This window comes from Saccostrea echinata, unplaced genomic scaffold, assembly GCF_033153115.1.
Source record: "Saccostrea echinata isolate AGI-Se365-2 ecotype Australia unplaced genomic scaffold, CSIRO_AGI_Sech_v1 ptg000064l, whole genome shotgun sequence".
Taxonomy (NCBI): Eukaryota; Metazoa; Mollusca; class Bivalvia; order Ostreida; family Ostreidae; genus Saccostrea; species Saccostrea echinata.
The window spans coordinates 4,971,195-4,993,027 of record NW_026889813.1 but is presented as its reverse complement, the minus strand read 5'-3'; the positions used below and the strand labels follow the sequence as shown (position 1 = coordinate 4,993,027).

General features: G+C 32.4%; 2 protein-coding genes across 2 annotated transcripts; both read right to left on the bottom strand.

Moving 5' to 3' along the window:
* Nucleotides 1-1,142: 1,142 nt before the first annotated feature.
* Nucleotides 1,143-15,395, bottom strand: LOC133175957 (uncharacterized). The gene is made up of 22 exons (XM_061311112.1): nucleotides 15,251-15,395; nucleotides 15,067-15,142; nucleotides 12,842-13,078; nucleotides 12,538-12,654; nucleotides 11,326-11,470; nucleotides 10,953-11,119; nucleotides 10,027-10,232; nucleotides 9,725-9,899; nucleotides 9,434-9,559; nucleotides 8,597-8,731; nucleotides 8,146-8,266; nucleotides 7,674-7,736; nucleotides 7,076-7,150; nucleotides 6,900-6,975; nucleotides 6,711-6,801; nucleotides 6,360-6,430; nucleotides 6,069-6,200; nucleotides 5,660-5,776; nucleotides 4,230-4,381; nucleotides 3,962-4,100; nucleotides 2,428-2,530; nucleotides 1,143-2,009 (listed from the first exon to the last, which is right to left on the bottom strand). The coding sequence occupies exons 1-22, from the start codon at nucleotides 15,359-15,361 to the stop codon at nucleotides 1,951-1,953; spliced, it is 2,694 nt and encodes an 897-aa protein (XP_061167096.1). The 5' UTR covers nucleotides 15,362-15,395; the 3' UTR covers nucleotides 1,143-1,950.
* A 110-nt stretch (nucleotides 15,396-15,505) lies between these two features.
* On the bottom strand, nucleotides 15,506-21,217 carry LOC133175692 (MAM and LDL-receptor class A domain-containing protein 1-like). Its single transcript, XM_061310801.1, has 6 exons — nucleotides 21,214-21,217; nucleotides 20,653-20,825; nucleotides 20,035-20,116; nucleotides 19,712-19,945; nucleotides 15,865-15,962; nucleotides 15,506-15,640 (listed from the first exon to the last, which is right to left on the bottom strand). The coding sequence occupies exons 1-6, from the start codon at nucleotides 21,215-21,217 to the stop codon at nucleotides 15,506-15,508; spliced, it is 726 nt and encodes a 241-aa protein (XP_061166785.1).
* Nucleotides 21,218-21,833: the final 616 nt, after the last annotated feature.

The following is a 21,833-nucleotide window of genomic DNA, read 5'->3' as shown; positions in this document are numbered from 1 at the left end:
TCATATTCAATTAATTGAATTTAAATCAATGATTATTTTTGCAGATTAAGGAAGAAAATTACTATAGGATGAAACCTTCACCGTTTCTCTTAAGTGGCAAAGTCAGATCATGGTCATTATCTTTTCGTTGACATTAAGAATAAAACTGTTATTGTGATGCCTCTTTAAAGACATCAAACACTTTCCTTTTGCTTAAAAAGATGAACCACAGAGGGTCTATGACATGATACTACTAAACTGAGATAAATAATTTACTAATTAGATAATGGCTCAACCGAATTTTTCTATAATTATATTAATTTTTTTAAGGAAGTAAGCCATCAGTTAGTTGTTAGTTATTTTTATGTAACATTGAGACATGGCGCGATTAAAATATGCATATTGAGGAGAAATGATAACAATCCTTTAAAGTTGTTCAATTACGAAAAGAAAAAAAACATTCTTTAAAATCCTAACCATCAAGATATAAAAGATGTTAAAGCAATTACACTTTGAATATTGTTAAACCACTAATTTGCGCGGCGAATTATTTTAGTGATTTGGAGGTTTGAAGAGATCCAAGAATTTGTGTCAACAAATAAATAAAATTTTTCACATACATTACTACTTAACTATTCTTCATCCACTATTCCCCCCCCCCCCCCCCCCCCCAAGACCACGCAGAATTGTCCACACAAATATGTGATTTTAAACACAGGCACTTAAAAAGATGGATCCCCACCCGCCCTTTTCAATTTTTTCCATTTAAAATCTGGGACCGACACAGCTGTTTCCTATATGTGCTACATGTTATCGATACTGTCACCCTTTTGGGGAAAAAAAACTACCTGTAGTTTCAATTAATTTTTATTCAATATGAATTCATAGGATCAATGTTAACACAGGGACAAGATATAAACAAAAATAAAGTTAAAGTATACATTTCATAATCATGCATATAAATTTCCCGAAACATATTTGGAAGTCATGCAAGACAAAGAAACCTATTACAAACTCTTAAATTTAGCAATTATAAACTTTACAACGTATTATTATTTGATGATATATCAAACCTTGCAGAGATTCTAATAAAATCATTATATTCAATTCAAGATCCAAAAAATCGCTTGTTAATGTTTTATTGAAACATTTCAAAAAAGGAATTTTATTTTGGGAGAAATTCTAAAGTACATATTTAGGGTATAAAAATATATCAATGAAATTTAATTTGCATATAAGAATATAAAATAAAAGTAAAATACGACATGAACTACGGTTCATTTTCTCTCATAGTTTCTTACGGTATGGTATATACAAGTATGTTATCAACAGGAATATATTATTAGTAAATACATAATATTTCTTACTGATTTCTTGTTCAACAGAGAATCAGTTTTACACAAGGATACCGTATATCTTCCTTAAACACACAACATTACTGAAAACAACAACCCGAGGGAGTTTGATGCATGGTAGAATCGACTTCTAAAACCTATCAACAAATTATTTAATGCCTGATTAAACATCAATATTTTCGACCTGATTTTGGAGACAGTATAAATTGTCTAAAACGTCTTTAAGATTCCCTGAGAAAATTCAGCATATTGACTTGGAATACTGTAAATAGAGAGACCAACACGTAACTCTGCCAGTATTACAATTGCTGGTTATGAATCATCCATATCATTGTTACAATCACTCATTCTTTAATTTTTTTAATTTATACATATCATATTAAGGCATTAAACAACTTTTCCGAAATATTCTAATTCATTCACTTTAATTCCCAAAAATGGACAGCAAAACACCTAATTGTATAGCTAACAATATTCTCAGTTTGCAAAATAAATTGTGCGGATCTAGACATAAAAGGGGTGTCCATCTCAATGCATAATGTTCAATGGATAATTTTGGTCCGGTATTTCAGTATTTAAAGAAAAGTAATTTCTGAAACTTAAAAGGCAGTTTTCCTCAGTACTTCTTTGCAAAGAATGTGGTCTTAGTATGGGACAGTTCTATAAGTCCAATATCTACAAGAAAAAAATAATACAGGGATTAGTCAACGCAGCTCTTTATTACAAACCTTATTAGAAGTTACACTCTACATCAATATGAATTCAAAATGAAGTCATTTTAGTGCTGAATTACCTAAAATTAAACTCTGTTTTAAAATTTAACCGACCGTATGGTAAAGAACTTATTTTCAAAGTTTCAAGGTAAATATTACCAAATTTAATACATGTGAACATTAATTTGCTTAAAAATCATTCAGATATGGCTATTATATTAAGATATACACCACTTTATCATACATGTACATTTAAGATCTGAAAATTGATTGGATTGACATATATAAAATGTAACCTCTTTAGAAATATATACAATATACAATCCAAATAATCTAATAGAGAATATAAAAAAAAAAGAATGAAGAAATACATGCTTTACCTTCCTCTTCTGTTGGATAAGCCTCTGATATTTTAGGGGGTGGACTTTTCTTTTCATGGTCCAAATAAAACTCTACACAGTCATACAGGAACTGGTATTGTGTCTAGGAAATACACAAACAAGCAATATTATACAACGCATTTATCACTTCCTTATTCATTCTTCTTTGAAAGTTTCTATTTCATTTAGAAACAAACAATTTATTTCTAAAAGGTCATTTTGTATATACTGGAAAAAGAAACGCAGGGTAAACTTGTGAAGTTGTTTTATTCTATTTTTTCAAACGAATTTTCCAGTACTGTAATCAAACATTCAGACACATCTTTAGTTAACAAGTTAACCAAAATCTCATTTTATGTTGACTGATAATTCATGAGTTATTGAATCTCATATGACAGTACCCCCCAAAAGTGAAAATCAAATCACCAAGGCACCTTCGCGCATTTTTCACAGCCTTGTTTCTTCTCTGCATGGAGTTCACCAGTGCATTTATCTTTCTCATACGAATATTATGCATTCATTCCGACAATGTAGCCCTTATAATTAGCTGGTGCAGAGTCGCTTCGGCTTCCCGACGCCTTTAAGCCCTGCCGTCGAGTTAGTCCAAGAGATGATCAAATGGAGAAAAAAGATGAACTTATTGAAGGCCAGTCGAGTTGGTAAATGTGAATGTTTGACAGAAGGTCTTGACAATCTCTGGCTGCATTGGGCCGGGGGTAAACATGCTGAAAATTAGACAAACGACGCACGTGCGCACGAGTCAATAAGAACACTATGTAAAGGTGACAATCTCACAAACCAAAATTGCAGAATCGGTTTCTTTCAGTTTTTGGGTGAATGTAATGTTTATCATTGTCAACTTTATTAATAGAGATCTCAGTGTTAATGAGATGTCAATTACACGGGAGGCAGGATGAATATCCCAATCTTGACATGACGTTGTTACGCGCCAACGTCATCGTCACGGTTGGTTGGAAACCCTTCAAGTTCCTCTCTAAGGATGAAGAAGACGTTTAATGGCGTCAAAAATTCCCCACAAACTGCACAACACCCTTTTTTCCCCTTTTCTTGAGTTATACTATGCAATAGGCACACCCCATGAAACGTCCATCAGCCATACCGCGATTACAAGAAATTCAAATTGTCTGTTAATATCGAAAAACGATGTGTATACCTCAGGTGTCCGTGTTTTTGGCTTTTTACCTTTTTCCTTACATGCCGTCATACATTTCACGGTTGAGTAATTCTGAACACCGATTTCAGTGCACAGTAACCAAGATACCCCTCCGACCAGTTTTCTTACTTTTTGGTCAGACACTCAAAAAATCTTCGCATATTATGTTACCCTGCGTTTCTTTTTCCTTTCATTATATCTAGAGAGAGAGAGAGTGAGAAAGAGAGAGAGAGAGAGAGAGAGAGTCATCAACCTGCTGTGGAAAAATAAAATAATTTAATTTTGATTAATATTTAATACAAACATGTTTGTATCGTGTAACCAAACAAAATTTTTAGAGGATCATGCTTTTAAATCTACCTCATTTTCTATTAATTTCTCCCTGTTTGAGATCAGGACGTGTGTGAGGTTGTAAATATCGACATGCGTATCCCCATTTCTAATGAGCTGTATAAGATAATCCATGGCAACGAAGACACCGGATTTACCAGTTCCATTCCTGATTTTAAATGTATTCATTTCTTAAATTAACATTTAATTAGCTTGATATAATACATTCAGTGAGAAAGAAAGAGTATAAATCAGTAATTTGAATTCAAAGGTAAAAGAAAAAAATCTATGAACGTACAGGCAGTGTATGACAAGTGGTCTACTGTCATTTCCATCCTCAGAATTGGAATGTACAAGATTAATGAGATTCAAAAGATCTGAACACTCATCTCTCGTGAAATTGGAGAGAAATGATGACTGAAAGTGGTTTACAGTGTGACTCTTGGACCCCTGAAGTAAAATAGAATTAGTTTCTAATCAGCTCCATTCAATACAATATCTATACTTATAAATTAATAAATTTTGCAAAAAAAGTCCGAAACGCATGCACCAGAGTTCATAATTACTCCTCTAAGAATACACTGGGTATGAGGTTATGTCCGTAAACCATATTTAGATTTCACTCTCATAGTAATGTTCGTAACTTTAATTAAAAGTCTACTTCAATCTCAATAAACAGGCCTGAAATAGCAAAAAGAGAGTCCGGTGGTGGTTACAGTTGGGGGATCTAAGTTACTGGCAATTTTTAATGAAACTGACACTAGCAATCATCTATTTTTTCATAAAACGTCATCACTGAATTATTCAATCAATGTTTGATTTCAGTGATATAAAAGAGATAAGTTGTGATAACTGGTTAAACAGCAAAATGTGCAAATCGTTTTTCTTATTCACCGATCTTAATCTTGACGGAAATTTCTAGAACATTACAAGGCATCGAGCCCGATGTTAAAAAGAAAAACGAGGCAATTATCACTACATGAATATACAAAAAATTGGTGTAATTGGGCATGGAAATAATGGTAAAGCAATTGATAACACTATTGTTGTGAATAAATTTATATATCGAAAGACTTTAGGTAGGTTGTGTTAACAAATTTATCCGTACAATGGACATATTCACCATTGAGAACATCATGGCAACAAACCCAAAGTACAATATGTGTTTCGTAGTTATCTTGCTTACATGTAAAGAAAAAAAAATTCAGGTAATGAATATGATTTTGTTCAAATATAACTATGCTGTTACAAAAATTTGTGCTTTAATCAATACATTTCAGTGGGTTTTTTTCTGAATTGAGTCTTTCGTATAAATTACTAGGCCTACATGTATATATAAGAGCTCAGTAATTTTTACCAAAAATTATGCTGACAATTTAGCAGTTAAATGTGCATATTTGCCTCTTTTATCCTTGATGGAAATGGAATAATTATTTTTCACGATTAGTTTTTTCGAGAGAGAGAGAGAGAGAGAGAGAGAGAGAGAGAGAGAGAGAGAGAGAGATCTACTTCTGCTCAGAAATTAACTGGGGGATTTTGCACAAATTAAAGTATTTCTTCCTACTTTAAGTCTGTGATTAACTGTCAGTAGAAACTTTAATATATATATATATATATTGGAATTGTTCTGTTATTAGTGGTAAGAATTCAATTCCCCGCGATTGCACGGGATTGTTTTATAATACATTTTACCTACAATTTCTAACACTGAAAATAGAGTTCTCTCACCTTCACAATCTTTAAACATCGGAATGTACACCTGTGAACAGTTAATGTTGACAGTGTTTGCACCTTGATTTTCCCGAAGCTTCTTGTCATACCCGTCCTTGTTGGAAAGTATACTTCCTACAATTTAAATAAAAGGGGTAGAATATCACATTTAATCATTAAATATAAGTAAAAGAATTGAATTTGATACAATTCGATCAACGACAAAACATGTATGAACAAAACCATTGATCTATATGCCATGTCAGCATACAAGCAAATTATGATTTGTATGTGTGGAAAAAAAAACCTGTATGTAAATATTTGGTGTTTTTTTTCTTCATGAAACATATTTATCATATATCGATATTGGATAAAAAGAACAAGCATAATTAATGGAACTGGATTAAATAGTAAGAGAGAAAAATACCTTCTCGCTGCCTGAAACAAGACTAATAATCGATGTTACTCTTTGCTCCCACACCATCCCCCAAAAGTCATTTTGAGTCGAAATGAGTGGATATTGTGTCACAATGTAATAAGGGTAGTGACTATGTAGACCCTGATAAATACACAGTAATATATATATATATATATATATATATATATATATATATATATATATATATATATATATATATATATATATATATATATATATATATATTGAAAACATGATTGATTTACAATTAGTAGAAGTGCTGCTTTACAAATTACTTACCTCTATAACACTTGCGTTGATGTAGTCGTCCACACTGGTTACACCAGATTCCCTTAATCTGTTGTAGTCGTCTAAAAAATATAAAACGCAAAATACAGAAGATAATTTGCATGCCACTTTAATAGATAGCAAATTGATTCATTTTTATTCTTATTAACGGCTTATTCATTTGTATAAACAGTTTTAATCCAAAGGACTCACCTTTTTTTACTGAGCATGAGGAGACAAGTATTAGGAAGAATATATAGTGCTCTTTTGGAGAAGTTAATCAAATATTACTAATATTTAAAAAAACTGAAAATTATATGGCAAGACGTTTCTGTTTTTGATTTTAGTAAAAGTGACATTTACATGGCAATACGTCTCTATTTCTGTTTTTATGTCTATTCTGTGATGCTGTCCCGATGTCTGTTGGTCTCTCCTCACAGGATCTCAGTATACTCTGAACCGAAAAAAAAAATCACCATCCAGCCTTCAATTACAGTGTTTAAGCTTTAAAAAAAGAGTTTTTTTCTTGAAAAAAGTTATACACTGGTTTACCCTAAATTCTTCTTCTGGCCAATTAACATAATCACACAAACTTTCAAATGTATCTCCAAATGTACTCAAACGTATTCTATAAACAAATCAAAATAAACAAAGTAAAACTAATTGGCTCTAAATTGACATTGAAAATTTCACGCAGAGAGAATGAAGTCCCATTTAGCTATAATTACCTGTGATTACCTTCCCCTGCTTGGCTTATAGAAATTACGGAGCATCGATGCGAAATTTTATCACCTGTGTTAAATCTGAAACCAGCAATTTCATTAGTTTTATTCAGAAGCAATTCGTACTTCACCGCGCCCAACACAGAACTCTGTAGCAAATCAAAAGCTATTTTTAATGATGAATTTTTTGTGTGACCATATGATCCTGCAAGTTTTTCAAAATAGATTTGAAAGGTATTTGGTAGAAAACTTTTATTCTTCAATGACAAACAAGATTGAACATTCCTAAAGAAATACATATACTGGGACATTGGCTCCTATGCACTTCATTTTATTTCGTTTTAGACAAATTTAAAAGCAGTTTAAAATTTCATTCACTTAAAAAAACACAGGTTTATAAGCCAATGTCCACTACGAATTTACAAGGCATTTATTTTTTCATCTTTAAATTTTTGAAAAATTTAAGTTATCCGTTACAAATTAGGCCACAATTTGCAAACCTTGTTTATACAAGTACATGAATGAAAAATTCAAGAACATTTAATAAAAACGACACTAACGTTATCAGAAAATTAAATGTATTTTTAGAGAAAGAATGCCTTACTCAGAGTTGGATGCTGCCATTAGCTCCGAATATGTGAAAGTAGCATCATTTCCTGTCCCCCGTCTGTAAAGACACCTTTGTCTCTGTATGATTGTAAGTCTTAAAGTTCTCTTTTATGAAGTTATCTATAACTTTCCAAATAATTCTACATAATTTGTAATGATGTGCTCTTCAACCAACCCCGCAGCAAGAGAAAACTCTAACTGCTGCATTTTGATCCGATAGATTTTTTCCTATATTTGGTACCCAAAATCCTTTGCAAATAGACTATATTAACCATGACTGATAGTAAATCAAAGTTTCACTGTATTTACCTTAGCTAAGTATAAAGTTTTTCATTTTTGTAAGGGAACATGGGTCCCATTGTTCAACATATTATATTCCCTGTTCAACATATGTGATAAGTGAAAAAATTTACGTTAAAGGACGAAAAAGAGATAATCATAATAAGTATAATAATAATATATATTACAGAATGTATCCCTTCTTTTTAGCGAAGATAACGATGGCAGCAATAAGTATTATTATGATTATGATGATGAGCAGGAGGACGGGGACCAACCACTGTTGTTGTTGTTCTTGCTGTGATTTTGCTGAAAAAGATTGAATACGGATATGTTATGAAATTCGAACGCCATTTGTCCACTCAGCAGCTTCTTTAAGGTTCATCACATACAATAACATGTGACATATTTTCGTTTCTTTTTTTCTTTTCATTTAATTTGTAACACCAAGAATTTTGTGATAAAAGTCAACCAAACTGCCATATCTTAAATCGTACCTTGCAGATATCTAAACTCATTTATCAATACATTTTGTTTATAAAATGATATCTTCTTACTTATAATCAAAACTTTACTTCTAAAGAAAATAAGATAGATAACGATGTACGCAAGGTAACAATGATAACTTGAAAATCTCACCTCGTATGGCAACACATACTTCATTTACTTCATCAATTTCTGAGTACAGTGGACAATAACACACTTGGTTCTTAGCATGGCAATAAGAAGTCTTGCATTGTTCATTTACACTACATGAAGAGTTCAAACTTTTCCCTTTCAAAGATAAAAAATCATGGATGTTTTCAATCAGTTATACTTCGGAAAAAATGATCACTGTTACAAAGTCTTGTGCACATAATTTATACTACGTAATTATGGAATTGACCAGGAAACATAAAAATGTATGTTATATCAGAAAGCCTCATTTCCAAACTTGTAGTTTCATCTTTTAAATTTGAGGTATGCAAAACAATGTGACTACCACTCCGAAAATATAATAAAGTTTTTTCTTAAACCTAAAACTTTTAATAAAAAAAAAAGAATTCCGACCAAAAAACAAACGCACAAACAAAGCCTATCCTAATAAACAAGAAAAAACGTCTTGATTTATTTTTGAGTTTCATGGAAATCTATCAAGCGTTTATACGTTATTGATGTACAGCACCTTTATCAATATACAGGTATGTGTATAAAGGTTTGATTTTTTTTAACATGCTTAGTCAATTGTCTTTATACAGTATATCTTTTTTTTTATCGGGGACTGTAGTATAATTCTCAAATAAATAAAGTAAAACGCCACTTGCATCCTATTTTGATTTTCATCACCTTCGCTTTCTTGATCTATGTGAGTATAAACATGATCTATATACTTTCGTTTAACCTGAATGAACAGTCTTTTTTTAAATAAACGTCATGCAGTCAGGCATTCTTTGTATTTTTTTAAGTTTAACTTAACATTGAAAAAAAAAAACTTACGTTCCAAACAAGTGGCACTATCAAACATGTAATAATCTTTATCACAAGTACATATGTTTCTGATACAGGAGGCATTGTTTGCTACACACTGCACAGAGTGACTACAGCGTTCCCCCAGTGCGTGAGCTGAAATAAGAGAATAATGTAAACAATGATAACTCATTAAGTTTTACAGTAAAATTCTTAAGATTTAAACTTTACGTTTAGAAAATATTCCTGTAACCGTAGAATCTATTAAGTTCTGTATTAAACACTACTAAAAATTTCATCTGCGATTACAAATAAACTCACGATCTTCCACACTCTTCTCTGTTTCGTAGATAATCTGGAAATCGTGTTTTGATGTATTTCTTGATGTTTTATAAATAAATAATAAGCTATTTCTTGTAGAAGTGACAGTGAATCGTGGTCGACTGCCACAATAGCGGCCGATAAAAGGCGCATTTGCATCTGGACCATCAAATATCTAAAAATAAAATGTAAATTTCAAATAAAATTCATGTGGTTAGCCTGTAATATGAAGAACTTTAACATTATCTTGGTTTCTTAAAAATTGAGGAAAAGACTATTGGGGAATTTTCTTGCATTAATACCTCTATATATGTATCATCGCATGGAATTAGAGATGAAGATCGTCTTCTTCGAAACTGATCAATTGAATTTAATGAGAAAGAAATGAATGTGGCGTTGATCGTTTTCGAGTTGAATGGTTTCAATAAATAAAAGCACAATGTGTTTGCCGGGACTTGTAGAGGTGGCTCCACTAGTCCAAACTGAGACTTGTATACACCGCCACAGACTGTAATATTAAATATACAGAGTAGTCTGCCATTATCACATAACACATACATGTATATTCACAAGTAAAAATATTGTAAATGTATTGATATGTTTCGGTAAGAATAGCTGAGAAAATATTGTCCAAAAGGGACAAAAGTAGACATCAATAGGTCACCTGAATACTTTAGCTTTTTGTTACAACTGATAGATTAATGAATATAAAGATAACGGACAGTATTCAAGCTCAAAGTCCATTTAGACAATAGATATCAAGAGCAGAGCAAACATGGACCTCCAAAAACATCAGAGGTGGGATCAGGTGCCATAAAAGAGTGAGCATTCCCTGCCGACCGGTCACAGCCGCAGTGTGCTCCTTGTCATGATCGGGAAAACGGAAAAATCCGTCTATGATTCAGTGTGTAAATTATGGCCTAACAATTAGTATGAGAAACGTAAGCCAGCATTTGACGTAATGATAGGCTGCATTTGCTGACAAGGTCATAATATCGACCTTAAAACTTGCGAAATAATGACTTCAAACAGTGGAAACCAGCTGGGGGGGGGGGTAACCAAAAATCACTGCTATCATTTTATACTCTCCATTTTAATGTAAAATGAGGTACAACTGGTCATTTTAACAGTTGTCAAACTACCTTTCATGCACAATAAATTAAGTTATTTTCATAGACACGTGTTTTGTTTTTTTTTTTTTTGCATATTTTATGTACATTTTACTCACCACCACAGGATAATTGCACTGCATCCTTTTCTGTGTCACATGGTTCTATTGAGACGTTACATTTTGTGAGGTCAAATCTCTTACTTTTTTTATCACATACGAAGGACTTATATGCAACTCCATTTGGCGATTTGTAACCTCCTTGTTGAGCAAGATGAACACCATGTCTAGGTAAGATATAGATAGAATACTAGCATTGACTATTATCAGTAATATCAAATTGAAAGAAGGTTCTAAATAAGAATAAAAAAAATTTGACTGTTAGAGTTTGAAAAATTAACATGTATTCCATTTATGCATAGTGATATGTCTCTAGCAAGATCAACGTTTCTAGAATACAAAAATCATTATAAAGTTTTCCTATGCAACTTACATATCATCACCGAAAAGTGTATTGCATGCTAGCATAGCTGTAAACAGATCAAAGGGCTGACAAACCGCTCCCCATATATTGTCTCGCCACATCAGTATGGTTCCATTCATTGGTGTAGACCCATTTGTTATGGCGAGAGGAGATTCTGAAACATACAATGTATGCAAAAAAAAGTATGTCGAAAATTTTACCTATGTCATAAAAGACGTTTTAATTGATGAATATTCAACAAGAGATTTTCTGCTGTTCAGCAACACATTCTGTTTTGTTCTTCGAAAAGCAGAGATATTATCTAACATGAATTCAAATATCTTAACTGGATTTGACAAAAACATATGCAAAAAATATTTGTCGGGGAAAAGAGAATAAAAAGACAAAAACACCATCCGGAAATTCTATTATTATATATATTTTTTTTTCCTTTTCGTTATCTACATATACCACTACAAATATAATACCTTAATCAACTTTTTACTATGAATATAATTATGCAATCCTAATAATTAATTTTAGTCTTATTCCTAGAACGTTGTGTTTTGTTGTATTCAGAAGAGAAAAGCAATTAAAAAAATAGATTATCAAGATTGTTGTTGTTGTTGTTATGTTGTTTAACGTCCCTCTAGAGAATTTTTCACTCATATGGAGACGCCACCACTTGCCGGTGGAGAGCTGCAAATTTTGTCCTATACTCGGCACTTACGGCCATTGAGCAGTGAGGGATCTTTTTCGTGCCAGCACCTACTGCGACACGGGACCTCGGTTTATACGGTCTCATCCGAAGGACCAGTCTCCATGTCCCACAGTGGGATTCGAACCCGCGACGTAAGGATCAACTCCTTATTCCGCGACTCTAGAGCAGATGCTCTAACCACTGCGCGACGCGGGTGACTTTTTAAAACGTATATTCACTTTAAAATATACTATAGGGAATAAAGTTCTGCTTTATTTAATCTTTTTGCTATTCTATTCTATTATTTAATACTATAGTATCTTCAATTTGAAATATTTCATACATTTGTATCCTGCTTTGTACAATTTGAGCCCTTAAAATTTGAAATAATTATTCAAACAATTAAAAGCCTTTTAGATCCGGAAAAAATATATTAATTAAAACATGTAAAGTATGACACATAATGCAAATGGCCAGGGTGATAAATGGTAACAAATGACTCGTATAAGGAGCAGTGAAAATGTCAGGAAAAAACACACTACCTGAGCAAATTGTACCATCTCCAAAAGAACCCCTATTACAAGTACATGAATAAGATCCATTCGTATTTTTGCATGTTTGAAGAGAACTTTTGCATAAAAATTTGCATTCATCAATATCTGTAAATAAAAAATTATAAAAAGCTTCTTCTGTAAAGAAATCAGGTTTAAGTACACTACACCTTAAGTAAACAAGCATCACAAAGATAACGCTCTCTTATTATTATAACTTTCTGATACCAGAGAGGTTAGGAAATCAACAACAAATTGTATTTTAAATACGAACACTGATATTTGGCATTATTACCCCTGCAACCTATTCCAACTCTTGTATATCCATCCCTACATAAACAACGACCTCCCATGCAGACCTCTCCTTGTTTAAGGCATGCATCATTTTCTGATTTAAAACAGTCACATTTTTCACCAAACCAATTTGAACTGCAGTTGCATTGATCTTGGTGGCCATATGAGAGAGTATTTGTACGGTTGCATTTGGACATTTTTTCACAATCCGATCCATAATACCACTGTGAACAAGCACCTGTAGAGAATAAAAGTCATTTTAAATAAAATGTTTGGCAAATAATTATTTCAGTTCTGGGCCACTGTAATTAGGTTTAATAATATGCCCGGTATAAAGGAATAATGGTATAAATATTTAAAACGAGATGGAAATGTATTACTCACTAAATTACCAATATCTTATATAAACATTTCCACACTTTAAAAAAAATACAAAATTAAAACTTTTGATAAGAAATAAAGTTTCCTTCATTTATGAAACCTTTTCCTCAAAGAAGATCAAAGAAGGGATTTCATAGAGGTGGACAATTTCTGAAAGACATAACTGAGAATGAGAATAAGGGTACCGCGTTATTGAATGTCAACAAAAAAAAAAGAAACAACAAATGACAAGTAAAAGGATTTTGAAATTTGATTTTAAGCATGAGAGTTAGGGAAAAATAGATTTCTCAATTAAAGAGAGAAATGGAAAAAAGTGAAAGACTGCAGATCACAAGACAATGATAATGGACTTTTAGATCGATTTTTTTCAAGAGCACAATACATTAAGGAAATGGAAAAGTGTGAAGTTGAATAAAAAGTACTTTCCTTAACTATTCAATATAGGAAAAGATATTTAAAACAATTTGACTCACAAGAATCAGTATCTAATCACATCACAAATTCAAAGCTTCAGCATATGTACATGTATATAGAGACAAAAAAGGGAAAGTTTTAACACATTGGTCAAAAAAGAAATGTCTAACATGAAATAAATATAGCAGATATTAGCTTATTTATTTTATCATTTATGAATAAAATAAAGTATTATTATGAAATAAAATGAGATAAGGAAGAGTATCCAAGCTCAAAACTTTATTCAAACAAACATTCAAACAAAAGTCCATTCAATATATACTTTTCATAACTGTCTGAAGAGCCAACATGGCTGAAAGCGCTAACAGTAAAGATTTTATTTAATTTGGACTGTAGCATTCTGTTTTCATTTATTTAAGTATATATATAAAATATATACACTAGACAAAATTGCTAACGCACCACCTAAATAAATTGATATATTTCTTTTCAAAACTTGTTAATGATGTTTTTGAAAAATAATTATGTTAATTTAATGAAAAATGAGGCATTTAAATGTCTTAACTGATAAATAACAACAATGTTTACTGAAGCGTAACCATTTCAATGAAAAAAATAAAATCGTGTCCATACTCTTTTGGTGGAATAAATTTCTATTTTTTTCTTGATGGCAGTGTTCTCTATGTTTGTACTAATTAAAAACTCAGAATAAAAGTTACACAGTATGCGGCGTTTGTTCCTAGAAGAGCGTGCTAAGGTAGTCAGTATGGTTTTGCAGGGGGTTCCTTTGGAGAAATTTGTGAAAAATTAAAACAATTAAAAGATCATTCATTCCCCTAATGAAAAATTGTTGCAAATGAATCAACAATCATAAAATGTTTACTATAGATATTTACGGCATTAAATAAGCACCACACAATAATTTCAAGATTGTTCCACAAAATTGGGGCAACCGGAAGTTGGGTGGATTTTGAAGGAACACCAAGGCACTGGATGACTACTAAGAGATATGGTAGTCAATAAGGGTATATTATTTGATTTTTAAGTGGGAGACTGTTTCCCGTCGCAACCTCAAGAACCACCATCGGTAATCACCAACTTCATATCTTGGCAAAAACGGTGCGCAGTGCACGTCGGGAAATTGGTTTTCGGGCAAGAAGGTCCTTTAAGGGTCTTATCATGACTAGAAGGCATTTCTCAATCCAACTGTTTTGGAAAAGATGGCATATTTTATATACTAGTACCAATCAGGCAAATGATCAATTCACAAATAAGAATAACAAGTGGTGCGTTAGCAATTTTGTCTAGTATATATATATATATATATATATATATATATATATATATATATATATATATATATATATATATATATATATATATAAATTTCTATGTACATGTATTATAAAACATGAAGAAAAAAAAATTTACCACATTTCTTAGCCGTTATGGCTATGTCGTCTATAAGAACAGGCAAATTATTGTAGACGTAAACAATGAAATGAATCTGCAAAAACAAAACGGAAAACATGGCTTTTTATGCAATAATAAATATATTTCGGTAAAAGATCATAATTTCAATTTAATCTCTAAGCTTATTGAAATGCATGGATACCTTGATCCTTGAAGATGCCCCTACGGAGACACTGGCAGTGGACCAATCTCCTCCTTGAAACAGCCTATTACTCATCAACTGTTCATCCTTTATTACCTGAATTCGAAGCATTTGCTTCGTGGGATCGCGTGTAAAGTATTTTACTCGAAGACAGCTATCACTTTCTACAAGAATCGGTTAGTAATATTCAAAAGGAGTCTCTTGTCTGTATTTTGAAAAATTGATACATTTCAAACTTTTATTTAAGCTTAAAAATCAAAGAATGTAACACTTACTCAGAGATATATTTTTGAGAGTAAATGAATACATGGTGCTCTCGGGGATGAGTCTGGTCTGAAGGTAGCGGTTATTAGTCGGATGATAGATATCACTTATCGAGTGTGTTCTGTCCTGGAAAAAAAGTCTGAAATTTTAACTATTGGTAAATATCAGAGTTTCAATCTTTTCCTTGTATCCATCATGTAACATTTATGCCGAACTTTTAAACAAACAACATGCTTAAGCTTTTTCTTTTATATCGACTTTGACTTTTATTTTTCTGTAAAAAAATCAGGTAATATGCATAATATTTCTGTTTCATGTTCAGATTAATAAGCAATATGATCAGACCTAACCTCTTCGATCTCCCACAGCATTGGCGGCAATTTGATTTTGCATCGGTTGACACTGTCTGCCAAATCAAATGCACAGAAATATGTGATGTCATTGGAACCTACAACAGTTCCATTGGTTACGTCAAACTACCAAAATATTTACAGCTTACATTTTTGTCTATTTCTTTTATCCGATTTCCAAATTTATAATATATCCAAATTCATATTTTAATATGAAATTTTAAAACTCCGCGTATCATTGCGTAACGTTACTATGTACCTACTGTTGTTTATTCTGTAAAGCTTCTGAAGATAGAATGAAAGGCCTAAAGCTTTGCTGAGGTTTTTCGTGTTTTTCTTCTTTATTTTAAGTATTTTAATCTGACCACTGAGACTTTTTTTTGGATAATATATATATATATATATATATATATATATATATATATATATATATATATATATATATATATATATAAAGCATTAAAAATGAAAAACGACACAAACTATTAATAATTGCCAAATTTTCGGGACGACCTGTCCCTTCCTCAGGACAAAAAAAAAGTTGAGAAGTCATAAAAACAAAGGAAATAGAGAAACAAAAACAACTAGCACTACTACTCAACTACCAAACACTAAATATTTAAAGTGTTACATGTTTAATTTGAAGTTTATAAACAGTTGTGATCAAAGAAATCCGGAGCGCTATGAATTGCGTCCGGTCTATCGGGTGTACTCTGGTGAAGTGCCATTTACATAATTGAACTAATTAATTATCGCTAATAATTATGACCAAGCAGTAAATCGTACATTGTCTTATTCTCTCAAAATAGCGTAACTATACATGACAAAAAAAAAATTAAAGAAAGATAATATGGAAGGGCAATTTTAAAATATGAATTTGGATATATTATAAATTTGGAAATCGGATAAAAGAAATAAACAAAAATGTAAGCTGTAAATATTTGGGTAGGTTGTTCCAGAATTGCTAATGCGAATTAACGGTAAAGTGTACACTATATAGAGAGAATGAACTTGTTTGTTACAATCAGGGATTGGGTTTCGTTCACGTTCATCCTGGTGGAGTCATTTAGTTTGTTAATACCATTAGGGCGGAATGACTTCAGTCTGTGCATCCAGAACTTTCCCCTGCCTTTTTCTCTGAGCGTCTGTCCATCTTGGATTATGGTCACTAACCACTACTGTCATGTCCTTTCATTTGTGACCTTCAAGGTTGAAATGTTTCCCAACGGGTTCATTGAGTTTTTTGGTCCTAATGGTAGAACGGTGATTATTGACTCTTCTGCGGAGATCTCCTGTTTCACCAACATACTGTTTGGAGCAAACTTTGCAACTGATGAGATAAATGCAGTTGTCTGTTTGACAGGACAAATTCCCTAGTATTTTTCAGCTGCGGCCTGTAACGGGGCTGTTAAAGCTGTCTGTGTCAGAGCTGTGCTTACAGATAAGACATCTTCTGTCAGAGCAAGTTTTAAAGCCCCCGTTAAGTAATGGATTGTCCAATCTGGTTCTTACTACCATGTCCTTTAGGTTCCTCGGGCGTCTGTATGCAGCCAATGGCTGTCTATCGGCCCAAAAGTGACTGGGAACCTGCACCGGGTAAATGATGAGCCCTTGAGTCATAAATTGACGCCGTTAGGTCAGACATAGAGAAACTCCTTTCAATGCCAGACAAGGCTCCCGACAATTTGAGTAAGGAAGAAAGATCCGCCTTACAATCATTAAAGAATCGGGATGACATTGTAATCAAGAAAGCAGACAAAGGGTCCACAGTAATAGTACTTGATAAAGAGACGTACATGGCAGAGGTCCATAGACAACTCTCAGACTAACGTTTCTATAAAAAAAAACTGGACTCTGACCCAACTAAAGAATTCTCCACCGCCATCACCAAAACTCTTGACGAAATGTTTGAGAAAAAATGAGATTGGTATAAACGTCTATGAGACACTCAATCCTATTGACTGTAGACCAGGACAATTTTATCTCCTTCTTAAGATACACAAAGAAGGTATGCCAGGACGCCCTATAGTTAGCGCTATTGGACACCCCACGGAGAAAGTTTCTGAATACATTGATTTACATCTCCGTCCACACGTAGAGAATTTGCCATCCTATCTCAAGGACACCACGGACTACATTAACAAGACGCCCTCTACTGGCCTTCCAGATCATACCCTTCTCTTGACTATGGACGTCACATCTTTGTACACCAATATTCCGCACGATGAGGGTATCGAAGCCTGTAGAGAAGTCTGGGATAGAAGATCCATACAAATTCCTTCTACCGAGTCCCTTGCCAAGCTCCTTGAACATGTTCTCAAGTATAACAACTTCCTGTTTAATGGAGAACATTACCTGCAGGTTAATGGCACTGCTATGGGTACGAAATTGGCACCATCTTATGCCAATATTTTCATGGGCAGACTTGAACGCAACTTGCTACTTCAAACACCATTTAGGCCCCTTAGCTGGTTGCGTTTCATTGACGATATAGAGATGAAGTGAGTGGAATGTTACGAGAGCCTCGAGGCATTCATTTCGTTTGCCAACACCTTTCATCAGTCTATCAAATTTACAGTAGACGTATCTAATTCGAAAAACATATCCCTAGATACTACATCTACCCTGACTGATGGTGAAATCGGGTTCAGTCTCCACACGAAACCCACAGATTCCCATCTGTTCATCCCCTGCCTTATAACAGGAACAAAGCGGTCTCCTCAAGTCCCACTTATGCAAGAGGGGCTACGATGCCCGCACCGTACAAACTGCTATTGATAAGATGGCGGGACATGACAGGCAAAACCTATTACGCTACAAGGAAAAAGACAATAGCGACAGAGTCCCTTTGGTAACTACCGTTAAATCGCATTAGCAATTCTGGAACAACCTACCCAAATATATTTACACCTGACATTTTTGTTTATTTCTTTTATCCGATTACCAAATTTATAATATATCCAATTCATATTTTAAAATTGCCCTTCCATATTATTTTTCTTGAATCTTTTTATCATGCATAGTTACGCTATTTTGAGAGAATAAGACAATGTACGATTTACTGCTTGGTCGTAATTAATTAGCGATAACTAATTCGTTCAATTCGGACTTCACCAGAGTACACCAATTAGACCGGACGCAATTCATAGCGCTCCGGATTTCTTTGATCACAACTGTTTATAAACTTCAAATTAAACATGTAATACTGTAAATATTTAGTGTTTAGTAGTTTAATAGTAGTGCTAGTTGTTTTTGTTTCTCTATTTCTTTTGTTTTTATGACTTCTTAACTTTTTTCTTTGTCCTGAGGAAGGGACAGGTCGTCCCGAAAATTTGACAATTATTATTGTATATAAATTTCCATCCATGACCTTGTATCTACTTCATAGATCCGACACTTAGGATATACAGTGTTGTTGGTTTTTAGTGCTATATATATATATATATATATATATATATATATATATATATATATATATATATATATATATATATATATACACACACACACACACACACACATACAAATATATATATATATATATATATATATATATATATATATATATATATATATATATATATATATATATATATATATATATATATATATATATATATATATATATATATATATATATATATATATATATATATAGGGGGTGGGGGGGGGTGTCAAAACTACCAATTTTGCAATAATTGATAATTTTGCAACAATTAGTAATTAATATGAATGCTTATATTGAAAACTTGAAACCCATCGCTACGTAGAATATAATTTTTGTGTTATTCACAAAATGAAAATCTCGCAGTTAAAATTTAGGATATGTGAAGTTTTGTAATCATACCTGAACAGTTGACACCGTTGGCATACACGCCATCTTTACATAAACAGAAATCTCCATGGCAATAAGAGTATGTAGGGTGACAGGTGTCTTTTGACCTCCGGCAATTACATGTTTTTCCGCTCCATCCCGACTGACAAACGCAGCTTCCAGTCTGACTATTACACCCTTCAGAGGTTCCTCTTATACAATCACATGATTTTTCACAAGTTAATCCATATTTCCACTTCTCACAGCCTATAAGAATACCAATAATACTTTTCTATTTTCTAAAAGAAATTAGTATTTCAGTTATCAGACATTAGCTTTCTGATTTTGCCCCTTACCACAATGCCCATGGGTAATTTTGAAGTCATCAAGTGCAATATCCGATCGATAGTCTTTTCCTCTGATTCCGGTTATTTTGATCTAAAGAAAAAGACAATATCATATCCTCTTTGATTAACTCATCTTGTCTTTAAAGAAATTTAAATACTAGATATACAAGGTTTCTGAAAGCTCAAGGATTAAGATGTAGACTTATGAAAAGAAATTCTTAAATAATATTCATAATCATAATTGAATATGACGTCTCTATATGAATGAAAAATTCTCGAACGGGATGCAAAATACAATTAATCAATCAATCAATCATACTTGAATTCACCTTCACTTTCACTGTATGAAATTTATCACTATTCGATATCTTCACCTTTTCCATGTTTTGTATATTGGTAAGGAATTCATTTTAATGTGATACAGAATGTTTTAATATTTTAATTAGCGCTTCACGCTCTTGAAAATATGTATGAAAAAAATCTTTTCTGCCCGGGATATAATTTCCATGTCCAACTTCGAAACATTGAATATCCTATATGTATATTTCAAAAAATCCTGAGTATTTTTTCCCTGAACGTTTAATACAAAATGCAGTCTTTTTCTTTACATTGCTTAACTGAACATACCTCAGCCGCAGTGGATGGGAGAGGTAAATAGCCTTTTTCCCAGCGGTAACCATAATGTCCCGACTTTGACCATCTAGTAACCTTTGATCCATATGCGTCCTGCACTGTTATCTTCAAATCACCTATGTTATCTCCTCCCATGTGAAAGTAAAACTGGAAACAGGCATAGGTAGCTAAAACACATTTAAAGAATTAATGAAAATGTTTGACATAATATATTGAATGCTAGAAGTAAATAAAAATGATTAAATGGAAATTATTTATTTTTTAATGTCATTGTTAAAAGGTGAAGATATAGACCTAGCTGTTAAGCTAAAATATTCAGTTGGTCCTAACTGAAAAAACCCCCAACAAAATACTGAATAATAGATACAATTGTTTTTGTTCTCATAAGTAAGCTCAAATAAAGCGGTTAAATACATAATAATTTAGTTGTGAATATGTTCTGTTTTGAAAGTTGTGCTGTTCAATCTTTGATATCCATGTACGGGTACTGTGGAATTATCTTCTTCTCAGTTCACAAATTTTTGTGGATTTCCTGAGCCCCCCCCCCCCCCTTACCCATGAATTAACAACTCCACAAACATTTACTTTGTCATTGTATCGATTCATTAAATCTTTTGGGTATACGAGTTACCCATGAAATAACGTCATCACAAACCAGTAGAATTTTGGTTGTCCACGAACATTGACCCTAAAAAATTTAACAATCCCACGTTTCATCTTATTTGTATTATCTTTAAATTTATACAACCATTCATAATCAAGACCAACTCTTTCGAAATACAAAATTCTAATGAGCTCATTTTTTTTTAGAATAGTTCATTTTCGTTTGAATGCCAAACTTTTGCAAAATTATTTTAATATATAATAATTATAAATATATTATAATAAGACACTATATTACAAATAGAACGCTGCAAATTTTCAAGTTCCTCTAAAAAAATCTTCATAATACTTTAAATGTAACAAACGTCGTGGTGTGAGCATCGTTGTTGCTTATATATATATATATATATATATATATATATATATATATATATATATATATATATATATATATATATATATATATAAGATTTCTTTTTGGTTTTGAAAACAAAACAAATTCTGATGAATAATGTATATTTCACAAATATTGGAAACATATCCGATGCTATTTCACTGAAAACACGTCCAAG